The sequence below is a fragment of the Trachinotus anak genome, unplaced genomic scaffold (assembly GCF_046630095.1).
Source record: "Trachinotus anak isolate AG129_WGS33_773 ecotype Australia unplaced genomic scaffold, CSIRO_AGI_Tana_v1 ptg000013l, whole genome shotgun sequence".
NCBI classification, from domain to species: Eukaryota; Metazoa; Chordata; class Actinopteri; order Carangiformes; family Carangidae; genus Trachinotus; species Trachinotus anak.
This window is the reverse complement of record NW_027273864.1, coordinates 9,325,448-9,345,537: the sequence shown is the minus strand read 5'-3', so window position 1 is coordinate 9,345,537 and position 20,090 is coordinate 9,325,448. Positions and strand designations below refer to the sequence as shown.

At 42.5% G+C, this 20,090-nt stretch overlaps 1 protein-coding gene and 1 long non-coding RNA gene across 3 annotated transcripts in view; one reads left to right on the top strand and one right to left on the bottom strand.

Annotated features, from left to right (window-relative positions):
* Positions 1-20,090, bottom strand: part of adamts9 (ADAM metallopeptidase with thrombospondin type 1 motif, 9) — a 44,084-nt gene that overhangs the window by 9,593 nt on the left and 14,401 nt on the right. The window contains exons 18-30 of the mRNA XM_071494257.1: positions 19,815-19,944; positions 18,651-18,777; positions 18,328-18,538; positions 18,042-18,206; positions 17,133-17,294; positions 16,058-16,177; positions 14,260-14,367; positions 14,011-14,178; positions 11,895-12,140; positions 10,200-10,361; positions 9,715-9,891; positions 4,454-4,624; positions 2,206-2,382 (exon numbers count right to left, since the gene is read on the bottom strand). Coding sequence (XP_071350358.1) covers positions 2,206-2,382; positions 4,454-4,624; positions 9,715-9,891; positions 10,200-10,361; positions 11,895-12,140; positions 14,011-14,178; positions 14,260-14,367; positions 16,058-16,177; positions 17,133-17,294; positions 18,042-18,206; positions 18,328-18,538; positions 18,651-18,777; positions 19,815-19,944 — 2,124 coding nt within the window. The remainder of the gene's footprint in view (positions 1-2,205; positions 2,383-4,453; positions 4,625-9,714; positions 9,892-10,199; positions 10,362-11,894; positions 12,141-14,010; positions 14,179-14,259; positions 14,368-16,057; positions 16,178-17,132; positions 17,295-18,041; positions 18,207-18,327; positions 18,539-18,650; positions 18,778-19,814; positions 19,945-20,090) is intronic.
* On the top strand, positions 936-3,200 carry LOC139630635 (uncharacterized). 2 transcript variants are annotated; one of them, XR_011693196.1, is made up of 3 exons: positions 936-1,062; positions 2,094-2,397; positions 3,008-3,200. It is a non-coding gene; the product is annotated as an uncharacterized lncRNA (long non-coding RNA). The 2 variants fall into 2 exon arrangements; XR_011693195.1 differs by lacking the exon at positions 936-1,062 and adding an exon at positions 1,314-1,454.

Below are 20,090 nucleotides of genomic sequence, written 5' to 3'. Positions count from 1 at the left end.
TTATTGTAAGGATATAATAATGTAATAGAATCTAATAAATTACAATTACCCCTGTCAGATCTGTTTTAAACCCAGATTGGACAAGTTGGAAACTAGTTAACTCATTTAGATGGACCACAAATGAGGGCTTCTCTGATGTCACCTCACCACTGCACATTTCTATATGAGAAATAAAAAAAGAGGCAAAGCAATAAACCATGTTGACCTATTGTTTTATTAGTGAACTCAGACCATGGTTTGATTGGGATAATTCAACATTATCTGTCTTACCTATAAGTAGGGAGATAAGAGACAATTAGCTAATCTTAGCTTAGCATAAAGACAGGAAGCAGGGAGAAACACCTGACTGACTGCACCAAAGCAAAAAATTGTTACAGCATGTAACTTGTAAAACCACAACCAAAACCACACACTTTGTTTTCATATGTGTGTTTGTAAATAAACAAGCTACAATAGGTAGCTAGTAGGCTAGCTGTTTCCCTCCGCTTCAAGTCTTTACGCTAAGGTAAGCTCATTGCATCCAGGCTGGGGCTTTATACGAACAGGTATGAGAGTGGTATTGATCTCCACATCTAACCGTGGCTACAAGCAAGAATTAACATATTCAAACAAAACTAAGGTGAACTACTCCTTTACAAGATTGGGAATAAGGATACAGGATTGCACATATACTTGACTTTGCCAGGCCTTTGGGTCAATGAATCCATCTGTGTTGATTTTCATTAAATCTTGTTCCACAACAATGTGTACTACGTATATCCAGGTTCATGAAGTAATTCAGTTATTACAACATTCAAGTCTCTAGTACAACTGATGCACTGAACACTTCAGGAAGGGCTCAGTGAGGCTTACACTTGCGTCAGAAACCCTCGGTGTGTTACAACCACAGCCTCTTCCAGCTGGTCTTCATCACTCTTAATGCACCGAACACTGTCAAACAAATGAAATACCTGGAACTGCTGTTATTAGTTTTGCTGTGCTGCTGTACAGCGGAGGAATGAATGTACATTGCATGACAGGACTTCAAGTTTCCGTATGTTTCAGTACTGATGGAAGACAAAGGTAAAAAAAAACAAAAAAAAAACACTTCATTTAACAGGTAGGTTATGCCTGTAGCAACAAGCTAGGCTATGGGAAGTCAGTGTGCATCACAAACATAGGCACGTTAACTCCTGCCAGGTGAACTGCTGTAATTACCTCCAGCTGTTAATTCGGACACCCAGGCAGGGAGCTCCAAACACTTCTCCAGACTAATTAGACTCTCTTTTCAGAAAAGACATTTCATGCTGATCAGTGACCCAGATTCAGCATCACTTGAACACAGTCAAGAAGAAACTCCTGCCGCAGCTGCCTGTTTTAATAATCCCAACTCTCCACAAGGATCTGTAGCCTCTGGCCTACAGAAAATTGCTGAATATTATTCAGCAGGAATGCACCCACTAAATATAGCCTAGGTATGACTGCAACCTTATGTTAAGCAACAAGGTTCTTTCACTTTAAGCACTCTCAGACTCAGCAGGCAATACATATCTAATTATATTCATACAGCCTACAAATGACTTTCTACTATTCATATATGTAAATAACACAGCAAGCAAGCAATCAAACCGTATGTATTGTTAGTAACAGTTTAAAATAAAACACTCAGCTAATTTGCCTCATCACGTCTTCTTCTGTGTGGTTTGACCAGATTTGATTGACAATGGCCTGGAAACATGAGCAAACAACAAGAAAATAGTGCGTGCTCATGTAGGACCACATCCCTAATAAAAAGAAGCAGACTGAGAAAATGGGTTGTCAGGGCCTTTAATCTGGCTTTTAAATAGCAGCATGTTGGCTAGTAGGCTCTTTAATGTTTTTTAAACACTTGATTAACAATCGTTCCTCACAGGTGTGCATTTACTTTACATTTACTGCCTCTAAAAAACGAGTTATTCCATCAGTATCAGGACCAGAATAACCCATTTTTCCAACGAGGCTTCGGCTTAGTTAGAAAAAAAAGAAAAGAAAATGCCTGATCATCTGATTTTCATCAGGGCCATGCACCTCCTCGTCTCCTCTCCTCTCCTCTCCTCCCCTCTGGCCTCCGACAGAGCCATCAACTCATTTGACCAGAAATGACAGAGCGAGCGAACTCATCCCCCGCCCGGTTCAGACGGACCTGTGTCGGCACACTGTTCACTGCTCTGGGCTTCCTCAGCTTACCGTCTGCCACTCTCCTTCCTTCCACCGGTAGCGGGAGGGGCAGTCAGCGACCCGGCAGCTCTGGCTGGACGCCGGTCTGGAGCGCTGGGAACAGCCGGTCTCCAGTGAGCTCCGTCGGTCTCCAACCTGGCAGAACACCCCTCGTCGCTGGACGCCGTCGCCACATGATGCTGAGCACTGAAAGCAGCACAGGTACGAGCTTATTCTGAGTAACTGAGACCATTCAACCATTATTACACATTTGATTTTATTGTATTATTGTACATTAAACCGGATAGTCATCGTTATATTCCCGTAATGTTGTCACCATCGCGATACTCGACGTGCCTCATGAGCGATGGCAGCGTTATTTTGACTTTCTTAGCTATTTATTTAGACAGCTGTTTTCCTTTTATGTGGCGTGAAGATTCACTTTATCGTTTACTTAATCGAATGTACTAACTTTTGTTTTATTCTATTGTAATTTATTCTGGCCATTTTGTGATTTACTTTATGCTCATGTTTGTCTAATTAATAATGCATACGTTGCTTTATGTAAGTGTAAATGCTTGTTTCTCTTTTTTGCATTGTAGCTCCTTTAATTGGCTTTTCACAACTTTTTTAGACTGATGAAAGACTTTAATTAAGGAACTGCAACCAAACCTCCATGTTCTTATTTAGCGTTGACATTAAATCAAATATTTATATTACTCACAGAAAAGTGAAGAAGTATGAAGCCCGAGCCTAGAAATTAGATAGATTTCTCAGTCTGTGTGGCAGTGATGTTTTGAATGAAAGTGTGTTTTTTTCTGCTGTAATACAGAAGACGTTTCTACAGAGAACACAAACAACAAGAGAGGACGAAGAATCTGTTTTGTCTTCTCAGAGTTCAGCTGACGGAAATAATCACCTGATATGAACCATGCATGCATGCTTCCTTTTTAGCTTCAAAACTTGAATTACTGCTTTTGAGAATGATATTTTAGAGTAACAAATTTTTGTCCTTTGGTCTTTTTGAACAGACGCTGTTGAAGGTTGCTCGTGATCTACATAACAAGCAAATTACACAATACATAATTGTAAATGTATATAGAGTTGAAGCCTGTGTTTGTGTGTGTTCATGAGCATGAGTAAGACCACCATCAAACAGCAACGGCTGAAGTTTTTTCTGGATTTAAAGAGCAGGAAATGATAAACATATCCAGATGATCGCACAGTGGTAAGATCACATGACTGGAATTGAACCATACCCTGAGATTTCTACCTGAATCTATATACACATCAATCTGTTACAGGAATTTACAACATGTCCTTTAATGTGTGACACAGTGCAACATATTTCACTGTACATTATCTGTCCTGACATCTTAGCAGTTGCACCACTAGGCACCCTGTTGCACCATGGGTAATCATGCTATAAGAGCCTTGTGTGGAGTCTAAATTTCTCCTGGCGTGTGTCCTGCTGCACAGCTGTTTAGGGCAGACACACATCCTCTCTGACGTATGAAGCACATATGTGACTCTGTGTGCTTGGACTCTTGGCCAGTGATGTTAATTCAGAGAAAAAGTCATGAGAAAAGACAACAGTGACATAGAGAATAAAATGAGGTAAAGAAGAAGGGAGTAAACACAAGGAAGGCTCTCGAGCAGCCCAGGTGCACTTTGAGAGTGGCAATGATGACGTTAGTGAATTGGCTCTTTAGTAGGGCTTTCAAAGACAAGACCAACATGTGGTTTCCATTGGAGAGGCAGAAGATAGAGAGAAAAAAAGTGAGAGAGTAAAGGGGGGCATGAAAGAAAATGTGGAGGAAAAGAGCAACAGGGAGAGGAAGGATAAAAGGGACAGAGAGGAGAGAAATGTGATGGCCAGAGGAAGAGAAAATATAGAGATGAGAGGGGTAGATTCAGAACTGGCTGAACCTCAAAGAGGGGTACACATCCCTCCTGTTGTCCCACTTAATGTACTGTGGTGTCACAGTCCCAGCGTTAACACTACACTCAGACCTCTGTTTGCAGCGCCTCAGGCCTGTGCTGCAACCCAGCAAACCACCATGTGATGTGTAAAGCACCCTGCCTTAGTTAGTGGCCTGGAATGGTGCATAAATACAGTCGGGTTTAGCTGCAGATGTTTTCACACATATGCATGTACTTGCCTGCAAGCTGATAAGCATTAAAGCGGAATGGGAGAAAAAAAAACAGGCTACAAGTCTGGCAGCGTGAGAACAAGAGTGGTAGAGGAGTGTTTTATAGCAGGGTCAGAGGGTCCTACCTCTTCCCAGTTGCCAGTCTTCCACTTGGGGCATCGTACACCTCGGCAGCGCCTCTGCTTGCTGGGTTTGGGGGACAGGTGCTGGCAGTTTTCTTCTGGGACTGGACGGCCTGACCCGGTCACACAGCTCACCTTACGGGACTTGAACCCTCTTCCACAGGACGCTGAGCACTGGAAGATGTCAGAGGAAAGAAGGGGTTAAATAGAAAGGTATGTTTCGTGTAAAAACTCCAAACCAATGAAATTCAGGGGGTAGATGTTTTTTTTTTTCTCTCCATCATTGTTCAAGTCAAACAGCATTAATGGGATTCATCATGCACATGTTTTTTGTTAAATGTCAGGCTTAATTGAATCTGCATGAAAAAAAAAATAGATAACAGTACAGCAGTAATTAAAAACAAGTTAGGTATGTTGGTTATTTTGTGGGTCTGACTCCAAAAAAAAAAAAAAAAACGAAAAGCAATGTGGGCAAATAGACCTAGTCCCACGTGGGTAGCTAGTCCAATGGCAAAGCTTGCCCCATCACCCCGGCAGCATTTTGAATCACCTCCGGGTTCACCGAGTTACCGAAGGTCTAACTCAATGTGACAGGCAGACACACACACACACACACACACACTCTCACTCACACACAGCAGCAGTATTACAGGAGGGAGTGGAGAGAGGCTGGACTGTGCTCAGATAATCAAAGGGGGCGTTGCATGTGGGGATGGATGGGAAGCGACAGGCTCAGAGTTGAACGAGTGCGCGGCCCAGCGTGTGGTGCTGTCCTGACCAGCAAGGGACTGTACTGGACAGGAACATGCTGTGACCTCTCACCCCATTCAGGGAAGAGGAAGGGTAGAGGGGGCTCATGAAAGGAGGGGCTAATAAAATGCTTATTCCCCTTTTTAAATCCAGGCACCTTTCACATTCCAGTTTGTTTTGTTAAACACTAGATGTTTTGAAATTACTTGTGTCGTCAGTGGTTTGTTCATTTATTCAACCAATAAAGACAAAAACTTATGATTCAGTTTTGTTTTTTGCCAAGAAATAAAGACTGACATTGACATTGTGTGATTCTTGTGCGGATATTGTTGCGCTTATATTTCAATAAAAATGACAATGACTGTTTCTTATATGGCTTTTCTATGATGAGTGGGATAGCACTTCCCATGATGAACCATAGCACATGTGAGTGGCAGGCTGACTTCATGGTTGTAATATGTCACTCCTAATGTCAAAATATGTAATACCACCACTGACTAACAAGAGATAATAGTTTTAATGTTAGTCGCTGACATCAAGACAATTTATGGTAATACGTTTGTTTTCGATCAACTGTGGAGAGTGAGAGTGTCATCACAGGGGAAACTGAACCTCCCAGTAAAGGTTCAAATAATTAAAGGAAAACATTTACGGTCCAAGGCAGTCATCTGTTCAAATGTCAGGTCTCTCTTCAAAAGGTTTATATATGTTTTTACAAGGGCTTTCCTGCTGTTGTATTGTGCTGACATGCCCTCAGAGTACCTTGGGAATCAGTACAAGTGGGCCAAATTAAAACACCATGTGTTTTATCAGTACATGAACCCCCCACCCCCCATGCAGGGTTCATTAACTCTGCCCACAACTTCTGCAATTATCCAGAGCAGTGCACTAATACAAACATCACTGCTTGCACACACTTGACCTTAACATTGTTGACTTCATCGTGTCATGAAAAGTCAGCACGATTTTATTTACACCGAATAGCACAACATGCAATGTTGACAATCACTAGTCAATCACTAATCTGATCAGATTGAAATTGATTCTAAATGCGGTTCAGAGGATGATGGCGATCCTTGGAGGTTCAGACACAAAATGCATAATTCAAATACACCTTTATTTACAAAAATCTAGAGAGAAAATGTATTGGTCCACGATGTGAAATTAACCCCTCCTCTAAATACACCACTTTCCATTGTCAGTGCAGTTTTTGGGAATCCTATTGAACTCCTTTTCTTGGTTTTGTTTTTTTTATCCATGGATCACAAGCAATTTCCCAGAAGTCTGTCTGTACTGATGGGATGAACCAGGAAGGGGCCCCTCCCCAGATCAAACGGGACCCTTGACCCGCCAATGCACCACTGCATTGTCCTGCTGAAAGCCCCCCTTATTCGAGTCACTGTCACTGGCCCCCACATTGGTACACTGTCATCAACCTGCATTAGACCAGAGTAAAGGGGCCTGACAGAAAGGGGCAAAGGGCGCTGGCAACTTCATAGCCGAGCACACGTCACCAGGCGTCCCAGAAAAAGCCGCCGGGGTAGGCATTAAGAGTGAATGAACACAGTAAATGAGATGGGAGGTATACTGAGGCATTGTCACCCAGAACAAAGATTTACCTTGATGGAAAGAGCTTTGAACTCCTGACACAGACGGTAAAAGCAGGGTCGCTCAAAGAGGTCAGCGGAGGCCCTGACCACATAAAATAACAAGGATATTGCTCAGTGATTTGTGCATTTTCATTCAGGAAAAACAGCCCATTGAAAAGACTGGCAGGGAGGAATGCGTTATAAGCTATTTGCCAGGAATCTCTTTTAAATCTTGTTGCCAAAGTCAAAGTTAAGACACTAAATAATACAGGACATTTCCTCTTCCACAAACACACTGTAATTACCATAAAGCTAAAGTTGGTAATCTTGAGTTAAACATTTCGGAATAGGATGAGTGTTGTTAAAGGTTGGGGCTCACTTTCTGACTTTTTTGGACAACCAGATAATAAGGTTTTTTTCTTCCTTTTCTCTTAGTTTGCTGTGACAGTGGCTTGCTCACTGCATGTGACAAAAATGTTTCGCTCAAATAAGAATGAAAAAAGCCTTTGATGGTACCTCTACTTCACTTTAATCGTAACCTTTTCTGGAAATGAACAGAAATCCAACAAATCCATAAAAAATTAAATATTGACATAACATTATAATGAAGTAACAATAAATACAAGTAATTACATAAATATACAGAAATCTGAAATCTTGAAATACAGACTAATACTGCCATTTGTGAATAAGAGACATACAATATACTTATTTCAAGAGCCTGTTGATATGGTGTTCGTGCTGTACTGCTATTTGCATCAAGAGGTTGACCACAAGGAGTTAAACTGCTAATACTGAAAAATGAAACTAATAATGGGATGTGTTGTGTTAATACTGTGTCCTACTTTCACTGATTCTGCCTAGATTTGATCGTATGCTGCCTTACAGTCACACATGTGGGAGTCATTACAAGCGATAGCTCTCATTAGTAAATGATGTGTGGTATAAATGTACTCACTGCTGTGTTAACAGGCCCTTAAAATAAGGTGTGATGTCAGTACAGACATTTATGACCAGGAAGAGTCAACTGGGTGGGCTGCAGCCAAAAGTGGCCCCTAACCACAGATTCTGGATCAGTTTTCACTGTCCTTAAAAGAATGGTAAGCAACAAGGTGGGAGATGACACGCACCCTGGATCTGTGTTTAGGGCCACCAACTGCACTGGATAGCCTCAACAACTCATGCTTAATCTTAGCCAGCCAAAATCCCTCTAGTGCAAGGGAGAGAAAGATACGGCAGGGGGGCAATCATAACAGAGACTGAGGTAGACACATTAGGTTGGCTCAGAGTAAGAGCTCTGGATACAAAACACTATTAACTTCCCCTGTGGTCACAGGTGTCACGTGTTCAAAATACGACATTTTAACAGCCCATTCTCTTAAAGGTCAAGCAAGTTGTTTGATGGACATTCAAAGACAATTCAACATTGTTTCAACACTTTGCATTTAGCTGATCAATCTAATCAATCCACTAACTGCTCATGGAAAGAAATAAAACATACAGAAAAGGCAGCATCAAAAAGTAATGTGCCACAATAAACACCTAACCGACCAAAAAATGTGATGGTTTATTTTTGATATTAATATCTTATATCTCCCTTGTTTGGCCAAAGCACCACTGTAGTGTAGGTTATCATAGTTTAATGGCTAGTTGAGTTGTGTTTTGTTCCAAGTGAGGTATTGTTGAGCATAGCATATTTAGCAACTCCAAGTACTTACTGTACAAAGCAAACATTAACTAACACAATATAAATACACTCATATCAAGCACCTTTGGAGCAGAGAGCTTTAAACCTATTGTTTTGGCCACACTAAAGAAATCTGGGTCAAAACCCTCTGCCAAAATGGAATACAATGGCTATTAGTTCTAATTACCACAAACTCTGCGAGACACTTTATTTTACAGTGCTAGTACAGCTGCTGTTTGTTGGTGTTTACTACTGATACTGGACGTTTCAAGAACTTTTGAGTCAGCATTTTCATGCTTCAATATCAATGTCATTTTGGGGCAACACCGCTGTTGGTTTTATAACAGAGGGTAAAGGCATAAACTGTAAAATAAAGTGTCTAAATAAAATTAGTAACTTCTCTATAAAACCACATGTGCCTTGAGACAAATTGAATTCTTGATACAATAGCCATTTCAAAGATGTATATAGTACAAAGATGTATATATAGTACACAGCCCAAATACAGTCCTATGTAAGTTGGTGCTTTTAATGTTCATAACAGAACACCAAGCTATATTGTGTAGCACCACATATTTGGAGATTATGGGCCATTCTTTGGATAATAAAAGAACAAGGCATCGTACTGTATATTCCTGATATACAAAAACATTCATCAGCATTTGCATATGAACAACGATTGGCTAAATGTGCGAATACAAAGAGCTAAGACACAAAATAAATCACTTTTTAAAGTTAATGCTATATACAAAAGATAAAAAGGAAAAAATATCTTAATAAATTATCTTTAAAAACAATATTTTACAAAACTAACTTTGATTGTGATACAAAGTGATCCTGAATTTTTCAAATACTAGTACAAGGCTCATCAACAGTTTTATGGTAACTAGGACTGACAAAAAAATGTTCTTATGGTCACAGCTGTCACTGAAGCATTTTGTAATGTTGTACTTTTTTGGCATATTGCAAGTGAGCGTATCTTTGCCGTTTAAGTGCAACAGAAATGAACTTTCCGAATGTCTTGAGGAAACGTTGACCAATCATGGGCACCAGAGAGGGCGCAGGAAGTGGAGGGTGTTAAAAGTAAAAGTAGAGAAGCAGGGTGTAATTTCTCCAGTGCTAAAGCACTATAGTCATCCAGCCCCTTTAAGACTGTTTATGAAAGAGTAAGACTACAGGTATTTGAAAAAATGTGAGGTTGGAAAAAACAAGATATAGAGTATTTTTTATGAGCGTACCGAGCTCCATGGGTCTGTGCTCCAGTGGGGACTAGACGGGCATGGCTGAGTATTGCACTGCTCACGATCTGGTGGCTTGTCATGGATCTCGCAGCTCAGATCATTGAAACGCTCGCCGTTTGGACGCTGACACACCACCAGCCTCGTCTTAATCCCACCTCCACATGGCTTGGTGCACTGAAGACAGCAAGACAGGTTGTGTTTTAGAGATTTATTATTTTTGGGAAAAAGGTTTTCTAGTGTGGAGAAGAAACGAGTGCTATTTTTTCACATGAAAATAGATGTATGAGTCTTAGTTGATTTATAATGCATTTTCAAACCTCCACACTGAGCAACATCTGCATTAGTCAAAGTAATTATTCAAACACAAATGGGCATCCCAGAGTTTACAGTTTCCTCTCTAAGCTAGGCAATGGTCAGTCTGGGACACTCAAGAGCCATGATGAGCTGTAATCTCATGTGCAGTAAATTGGTGTCAGTCTTACCTCGCCCCAGTTGCCATAGATCCACTGTGGACATGGCCCTGACTCACAGGATCGTTGCTCATTGGGCCGGCTGCGATCCTCACAGCTGTTGGCAGGGTAGCCATTCTCATCCTGGCACACTACTACACGCCGCTGGAAACCTCCTGCACATGTGCTGGAGCACTGTTTTTACAGAGAGAGGAGAGTGTGCACTGTCAAATAGATGGTTCTCACAAACAGATTCTCAGGGCACAGGTTTAAATGAGTCCAAGAGGGACAGACTGTATATTATTTACATTTCATCGAGACACTGTGACCTGTAAACACACTCTGATGTAAAACTCCCAGCTGCAAAGTAATAAATCAGTGTATCTTTTTGTACATAGATGGTAGGCTAAATGTATACAGTGCAAATTTTTAGGAATAAATGTGCAGTGCACAGAAAAATTCAGGCAACAATAGTTATGAGACAACTCACGTCAAATGAGTGACAATGTCTGCTGCTATATTAAAACACATATCCTCAGGACAGAGGAAGGAAGAGTCATCAGAAATAGCTTTGATTACTTCCCAGAATTATTTTAAGGTCAAAGTTATTTTTGGACAGACATTATCACTGAGCTGTGTTTTTTAAAAAAACAGCTGAACAATACACAGAAAGAGATCCACGGGAGGGGGCAGCCTGTGGCTCTTGAGTCACAATTTTCTTGTAGATTACATAACAAAGGCTTTGTCTTAAAAAGGTAACAGATCATGGAGAACTGAGCTTCAATTCATGTGCATCACGGTCTGCATCAGGTTACAACTGTAGGAAGAAAATAACAAAACTTAAACTATCATAAGAAATTGCTGGAGTTTGCAGTTTACATTAATGCTTCAACTATGCCAAGCTCCTGAAACAGGGAATGCTGAGAATACTTGGTATCTTGAGGACAATTTCAGTTAGGACACCTTAAAAATGACTGTTGTGGAAAGACACATGCAATGTAAGATTCAAGCCTTCTCGGACAATACCAACCATCCTCTCCACAACATCCTTGCAGGCCAGAGAATCAGTGACAGCAGCAGCCAACGTCTTATCTCGCTGCACTGCACTTTATCTATGTATCTATGCATGTATCTATCTATCTATCAATCTATCTATCCATCTATTAAAGGAATAGTTTAAAATTTTGGGAACACAATGCAGCACAATGACTGGAAATGGGGCAAACAGCTATCATGTCCAAAGGTTAAAAAAAATCCACCTACAGGGACCTCTAAAGCTCACTAATGAACATCATTATTACTGCTATACCATGTTTGTTTAATCTGTTACCAAAACTAGCCAACTACTGGCCGCGGCATCATATTTACCATCCAGACATGAAAGTGCTACCAATCTTCTCAATCTAACTCTTGGAGAAAAGGAAGCATTTCCAAATACATCTTTTTACTATTCCTTTAATAAAGTGACTGTATGAAATGTTGTACACTGTAGTCTGACTTCACCAGCGCTGACCATTGCTGTGGTGCTCTTTTTTTTTTACAATCACAGCACCATCAAAAAAGTTAGTACAGTTTTCCCACTTGCTAAGATTTTCTCTTGCCTTTGAATGTTTGAGCTGAGGCTTAAGCTGCGTGATACTCCACACAATATTAGAAATGTCAGGCCCCAGAGACATGGCTGTTGACCACTATGATGTGATGCTGCTGTGTGTCTGTAAGATGCCTCACCGCGCCCCAGGGTCCAGTCCGCCATTGGTGTGATTGGCTACGGGGCAGGTTGTTCCTGGCGCTGGCGTTTGGTGAGGACGGCAAAGGTCGGGACTCACTGGAGCGGGACGGGCATTGAGACATAGCACAATCCTGCTCTGTAGTAGGACGATCGTCTGGGTCACACTCACTAGCATTCACTTCTTGGTCATTGATGACGCACAGTACCTGCCGTGTCGTCTTCCCCTGGCCACAGGTTACTGAGCACTGAAAACACACACATACAGTGGATAAAGACACCAGATGTCAGTGTAAATGCATGCAAACAAACATACCATTTATCTTTTTCTCTCCTTATATCATCTTTATATCTTTCTTTCTTTAATTCTTCTTCGATATTAAAGGACCTCACAAAAGAAACTTGCTCCCAGTTTTCTGACCTGTATCCTACTGCCTCAGACATGAAGGTGTTGATCATATTTACAGCTGTTTGACACTCAATTGAAAAATCCTCCCACGGCTCGCTGAAGGCCAAGACAGGAGGCAACCATCAGAACTATGTTAACTAGATTCAGATGGAATCTGATGCCACATAAATCGTAACACTCCACTCCTCAGCTCGTCTTTAAAAAGTGCCCAGAACAAAATAATGACGAGGCACATCCTTACCAAGCCCCTACACAAACTGAATGCAGTTTGACTGGGTGCTGAGGATCCCAACAAAGCTCTCGTCCATTTAAACATGGGATGCAGCAAATTGCCATGGCATTTGTACTGCTTAAAAGACCCAAGCACAAACATTTCTTTTTAGGAAAATAACACAAGGCAGATCTTCCACAAAGTACTAATGGTGTCCTCCACAGCTCCTCCCTTGCAGAGTCAACACTCTGTCTTGCATAAGGTGATATATTGTACTTATGCAACAGCTGTCCACTCTAAAACCTCGCCTGGGATTACACTGCCCAGAGGTTTACACTGCTCTGTCACAATGTTATGGATTTCACATGATTACAGATACTGTAAGAAAGTTTTACATATATAAAGTCAGTGTATATGATGTGGCAACAAATGAAGCTGTTGGGTAACATATTGTAGGCTGCACAGACCATGAGAACAATAACAAAGATCTGTCATATTAGAGTGTTCTGACACTGCAAGATAAAGAAAGCTATTTTGCTTTAGGTTACTAAATTGAGAGAATGCTTGTGTGTGTGTGTGTGTGTGTGTGTGTGTGTGTGTGTGTGTGTGTGTGTGTGTGTGTGTGTGTGTGTGTTTGTTTGTGACTGGGATAAGGCTCAGAAATCTTTTTTTGCCTTGGGATGAACTATTTCCTTTTCGGGGGTCAATGAGTGTCTTTGGCATGGTGGTATATGTGCGGGTGTGTATGCATGTGTGTGTGTGTATGTGTGTATGGTGACCAGACCTGCAGTCTGGCTGTACTGTATCACCAGGACTCTGATGAGAAACATCTGTAAACAAGACTGGAGCCCCTCACTGCAGCCCCTTGCATCTCCCAGCTCGAGAAACTTGTGCCTCACTCCACTTCTCTCTCTCTTTCTCTTTCTCTCTCTCTCACACACACGAAAACACTAACCTTGACCCTAAAGTCAAGTCTTAACCTACAAACAGCTCGTTGAAGTTGTGAGGACCGGTCTGAATGTCCTCATTCTGTTGAAACGTCCTCACAACAATAATTTCAAACAAACACAACCATAGAAAGACATGTACTGCTTCTCTAGCCTTATTCCAGCCCTCCTCCAGACCTTACCTTCCAGCTGTTACCATGTCTCCATGTCCCTGCTTACACAAATATCTACATAGTGTGCGCAGGCACTAATTGTCTGCGTAGGTGAAAAATAATGTCAAGCATACTAAATAAACCTCGCCAGAAGAAAAACATCTGGACTGTAATATTGATGACTCAATTTTAGTTAATCAACAGTGTTATCAGTATAATGAGATGCAGGTCTGAGGTTAAAGGTTTAATGATTCAACTGAAAACTCTTCTCCAAATTTCCACTTATTTAAAGTGTCCTCGACAACATTGGGTGAGCTTTAACATTGTAATTTTGAGATAATATAAGACAAGTGGGTCAGATACAACTGAATAAATGATGATGACAGGTGGTTTTCTTACCACTGTCCATTCCAGCACTTTCCACTGTCCGCAGGCCACTGCTGAGCACACTTCTCTAGCAGGGGGCTTTGGTAGGTGAGCGCACGCCGACTCATCTGCCACGCCACCCTGGTTGTCACGGCAACTCACATAGCGCATCCGTGTCCCTTTGCCGCAGCTGGCAGTACACTGGTGTGCAGAGGAGAAAGGTTAAGAAGCTGGAAACCAGCAAAAAGACAAAAGGACTGAAGATGTGACAGGACCACCAACCTGGGTCCAAGAACCAAAACGCCACTGGGTTTTGTGGCCCTGGTGGGAGGGGACTTTGGTTCCTGGGGGAACAGGGTGGCTGCTGGGACACTGAGCCAGTTCACAGTCCTGTGGAAGGGAGGACACAAACACCCGTTCATGCAGTGATTAACAAAATGAATATACTGTAACAACATCTGTCCCTGACCACAAAATACCATGAATATCAGAGATAGCTCCTCTGACATGGGGCAGTCATTAACAACTTAAACTATATTCCTTCAGCTCTACGTTTGAGAGCAGTTGTGTTTCCCATCAACCCTTTCCCCCCACCTTACCAAAACAACATTAACAGGGTCCGCCCCGTCAGTTCAAACTATGGATTGTGGCAGTAAGCCACTCAGCATAAAGCCCTGATCCCTGTCATAACAGGTCATAGTGGAGTGGTATTCAGGGCTCCAATGCCCATGCTGGCGTGGTTGTAAACTCCACCCCTAATCCACCCCCTTGTCCCTCACCTTCCGCCCTTTCCTCTTTTTCCCCCCCATGCCCTCTGGTGCCCTCTGACCCCCAGTCCCTAGGAATGAAGGCCTTAATCAGGTCGCACAGGATCTGAGCAGGCTCCACATTCCACACTCCTCCACCTAACAGAAACAAATAGACCTCATGGCAGCGCTTAAAGTAGTTCTACGCTCAAATCACATCAGTCACATTTTAAATGTCTAAACTGATGAAATATGAGCGATTTTGTGATGATTGTGTGAGTTTGAGTGGAAGCATGTATACTGCTGCTTTAGAGCTTTTACAAATTATATAAAAGGCCCAAGCCATGTCCATAACTGCTCAGCATTTCTATGTGAGGAAGTACCAAGCAAAGCATGTCTTGCCTCCACCTCGCTCCTCCTTGTACTCAGACAGGCATCTCCATCCACCTATCTGTCCCTCATTTTCTAAGCCTTGCCTGGTGGCTGGTGGTGGTGGGACAGACGGCCTTGTGGCCCACTTCATGGCTGGCTGGTTTAAAATCACAACGAGGTGGGGCGACTGCTTCAGGGTCACTGGCTCTGCCGGCCCAGGCACCGGAATTAAGAGCCGCTTCGACTAGAGGGGGCCTCATCCTGAGTCTGCATGCTCAGCCCTCTGAAATGGGTTTACGCCCCATGCTGACCAAACAAAACTCTCATTCAGCTCAAAAAAGGTTTCTTTGGTTTTTCTGTGCCTCTTTGTGTTTGTGTGGAAGACTTAACAGATGCATAGACAGATTTAGACGACACGAACGATTGCGAAACGTAAACCTCAGCGAGTCAAACATCGCACTTTCTCATTTTGCATTACTAGTGGATGGACGAGACACAACCAAATATTTGAAACTGTAGCTTGACTTTTCAACTAGCCTGCTTTAAACATTAGTAATGAATAATTTAAAGAACATCCATTAAATGTAAGTTTTGATATTTCTCTGAATTATGATTTATTCAGGTAAGAACAGCTGTCATAACTAAAAGATGATTCAATATGAGGGTATGGGCAAGATTCAAACTAAGAGTAAATAAAATATAACAGACAAACATGACTTCAGCCCAACTTGAAGTGTTGAGGTTAATGAAGGTAGAGCATTCAGAAGAATAACTGTAAGATCATCCAGTAATGCTTGGGCTTTGAGGGATTCTGTCTGAGAGTTGTGTGTCTCTATATGAGGATGATGAGGTCGGTATAACCTTCTGTCTTTCCCTCCAGACCAGACTAGATCAGCCAGCACAATTTTATCGAGACCAGGTGGAGATGAAATGTGTGTTTAGGAAGATGACTGCCTCCTCACCTGGGTGTCAGTGGGCCGGGTGGCAGCATTACATTCAGTGTCATCCATGACAGCACCATAAGAGCCGACCACACACTTCACTGCTCGCATCTGGTAGCCTGGCCCACACGAGGTAGTGCACTAGGTTCAAAGAGGGGGAAAAAAGCAGTGGTGGGAGAACATTAGCAACAGTGAGCCAAAGACCAAACGGAGAAAAAGGCACAGCAGTCAAGCAAAAAACAGACAGACAGCGCATCTGAGCTTACAAAGCAAACCCCATACAAGACGAATCAAAAACTGTAAACCAGGCTTTACCCTTCCACTCCCCTGGCAAACATCCAAAGATCCAAGTTTCAAGCAGATAAGAGTCTCAAAAATCTTATTCATGAGGAACCCTTGCTCATATACATTGCATTGTCCTTTTTCCACTGTAGCCAAGTCAGAGGGTCCTACCCTGCGTTCTCTTCTGCCTCATTGCCTCCAGTGAAACAGGGTCAAACTTGTGTGGCGGCAACTTCAACTACCATTTGACCACGCTTCATTAAACCACTTCAAATATACCTTAACATGCGCACATCCTCTGGTGGGGGGCACAAAAATATCTCGCATTTTTGGGTGGCTGTTCAGTTCTCTGTGCACACACACACACACACACACACACACACACAAATGAGGCTGAGCATGCACAACACACAGACACACAGACACAGCCACCATGTAGTGTATGCATGAACCTATACAAAGATTTGTAAAAGAGAAGCTCAACCAAAGTTTTTGTGTATTTTTTTTTTTTTTTTTTTTTGCAGGATGTCTTCAGTGTTTAAACTGGCAAATGAAAAAAATGAGGAGTTCAGCTTATCTGTGCCCTCCCCCAGGTTTACATCCTGGAAGAATTCATCAGAGGAGTGCCTCAGCCCATCAGTGTATATGGGAAAGTGGTCTTAGATATTAAGACCTTACTGTACTGTATATATACACAACTTTCTTTCCTGTTACTTTCTGTCACTTGTTCTGGGATACATGCTGATAATTTAATATAATCTTCATCACACACTTGAACAAAGGGTACGATAGCATATACAGGGAGATGGCTCACCTGTCCCCAGGGTCCGACCTGCCAAGAGGCGCACTCCTGCTGCTGGCACGTCTGCACCGATTCGGGTTTAGACGAGCCACAAAAGCGATCGTCTAGACGGTCCTCGCCAAACTGACACCATGTCTGACGGTGCTTGTAGCCTTTCCCACATGTCACGAGGCACTGATAGGTAAATATTTCAGGATTTAGAGTTACATGTGTATACAATATATTACATGAAGACAGTGAGCTTGCTGGAATACAACTTTAGATCATGAGTTGTGTAAGGTAGAATATGCAGATATCAAAACAAATGGTGATTGTGAGGGACTGAAAAATAGGGCAAGTGTGTTTATTTTTGTGTGAGCACTGTGTACACAGTATGTATACAGTAAAGTGTAGACGTCTCTATTTAGCTGCACCACATGGGAGATTTAAAATATTCCTGGAATGCAGCCCAAAGCTTTTCAAGCTCCCTGCTCTACAATGTGTAACCTGTACGGCCATCTTACCCTGCAATCACCAATTTCCCAACATTCATTGCCGTGGAAGGAGGGGAGTAACGCTCCCACAGCTGAGACATGCACAATCAACTCTGGGATTTTACATTTGACCCAGATCATTGCTGGCTTAGAACTACAGTATTACACTAGAGTCTGTTTCTCTTCATACTGAGTTAACCAGGCTACATAAACACCAGTGTTTTTGTGTTTATCCTCACAGACAAATGTATATGCACAAACTTTACATAACCATATGTCTTAGCACAGATGATATAATCACCATTCCTCTCTGGTGTTTTTTTTTTCATTGTATGATAGTGGAAACATTTTAATGTAAACATTCAGTGACTCAACCTATCCACTTCAGTGTGACCACTATCAGGTATCAGACAGGTCGTCCTGTAAATAAAACAAGAAGTGAACTGACCTCAGACCAGTCACCAGTCTTCCATTGTGGACAGAGGAATTCATTGCAGGGTTGGACGGTCAGCTTGTCCCTTTGACTGCATTTGCTCTCATCACCGCCAGCCTCAGCTGCCTTTCGACACACTGCCCCTCGTCGGCGGGTGCCCCCACCACAGCTCTTGGAGCACTGCGGCGCAAACGTTTGAACATCAGCAAGTGTAAACACATATACACGACCCAAGATAAACTTTGACAAACATGTGGGTTATGCTCACACACAAAGCCCACACTCCTTACAACAATCTTACCTCTGACCAAGAAGAGTACTCCCAGCCACCTGGGTTACAGTCTCCATGGCAACCTTCCTTGTCATCAGGTTTGCGCTGACCACTACAGTAGCGGTCATCAACCTTCTGGGTCTTGCCATCTGCACGACTGATTTTGGCACAGTATATTTCCAGGGTACGATATCCCAGACCACACTGAGCTGTGCACTCGCTCTTACGGGCCACGTGCCACCTGCGTCAAGGGCGATAAATCCTTGTCAGTATTTTTTAAATGACCAAGTGAAGAAAGATTTGTTAATTGGTTCATACAGGGACTAAAGGTTGGTTAAACAGGTAATGCAAACCTGAGTTCACATTCAGTGTTACAGGGCTCAGTGATGACAGCAGGTCTGGCTGTGCCGTGACACCTCTGGTCTGACACCACCACCCTGTCCGACTCTCTGCTACAGAGAATCTTCCGCTTTCGCTCTCCTGTGAAGACACAACGATGCAGGTTTGGACACCCGTCTTAAAGTTCTTAAGCATAATATATCAAACAAAGCTGAAATATCACACCCACGGCAGTATTTTTTGTTATCTTCACAATCTTATTTTTAAAGATATATATATATATTTTTAAAATGTTGCATATTTAGCCTTTTAATTAAAAAACAGACTTTTCCCCCTTTGCATGTTGATTTTTGAGAAGATAATAGCAAGGAGGTATGCAAAATTCATGACTCCACTAGCTTCTACTGCCTAACCTTAGCTTCTGTAAGATCCTGCAAGTAGTTATCTGAGTCAGCGCAACAGCTTCTCAAGCACAATATAGATCACGGCAGCATTGCTATGCTGTGTGTGTGTGCTTCACCATGGCTCTCGTGTTGATGTCCCTGCACTAAATTACAGTGCACCTACTGTACTGTAGGGGAGAGAGATCTAAACCTCATGTGGCTCCAGGAAATAGATTCTCTATCAGTACTTCAAGTTATTAAGTTTTGCAGCTCAGTGCTGTGAGAGCTTACTGTGTCCCAGTCTGGCAGAAAAGCCATATAAATCAGAGAATCAAAGGTGCTGAGGGAATTACATGTTAGCTGTTTATCCTGCTGTGTGAACTCGTTGGTTTCTCTTTGGAATTTACTGTTAGTTGTTCAAGCAGGGCAGTGTCAAAAAGTGGGGAAAGAGGTTCTCAAACAAAGTGTTTGAGTCTTAACACGTAACAGGTTTTCGAGTTTACCTGCAACCCCGCCTCTGCACACCCACACACCCCGACGTATCCACAGTCATGCCAAAGAGGGTAATCTGCCACAGCATACTATGAAGTTGAACTTTAATCACTTGTTCCAAACCTATGTGTCTAGCATGGGCTTGTCAAGTTTAGCCAGACAATCTCCTCTCCCTTATGCCTCTGGCTCTGTGGTTCCCATGTCTCCTCTCTCTGCTCTTTCTCATCCCTACTCTCACCGCTCCATTTATCATTGACCGCTCCCATCACCTCACCCTGCCAGCCCCGTGTGCCTCCCCCTCACCTTGGCACAGACGGCTGCACTCCTGCCAGGGCCCATAGGCATCCCAGAAGAACTGCTGAGGTTTGTCCTCTATAGGGATATTGAAGGAGTACCTGACATCTGGGTTGTAAAGGCTCCCCACAGACAGCACCTGGGGAAAGTGCAGGCAATGTGCTATGCATTATAAGACTATGGGTTTTTTACATCACAGATCTCATACTGTAAGTTTCACTCATGCCACTGCCTCTAACTAGTCAAGCTTTGTATTCCCTGCATGGCATGCTCAGCCATCTTTAC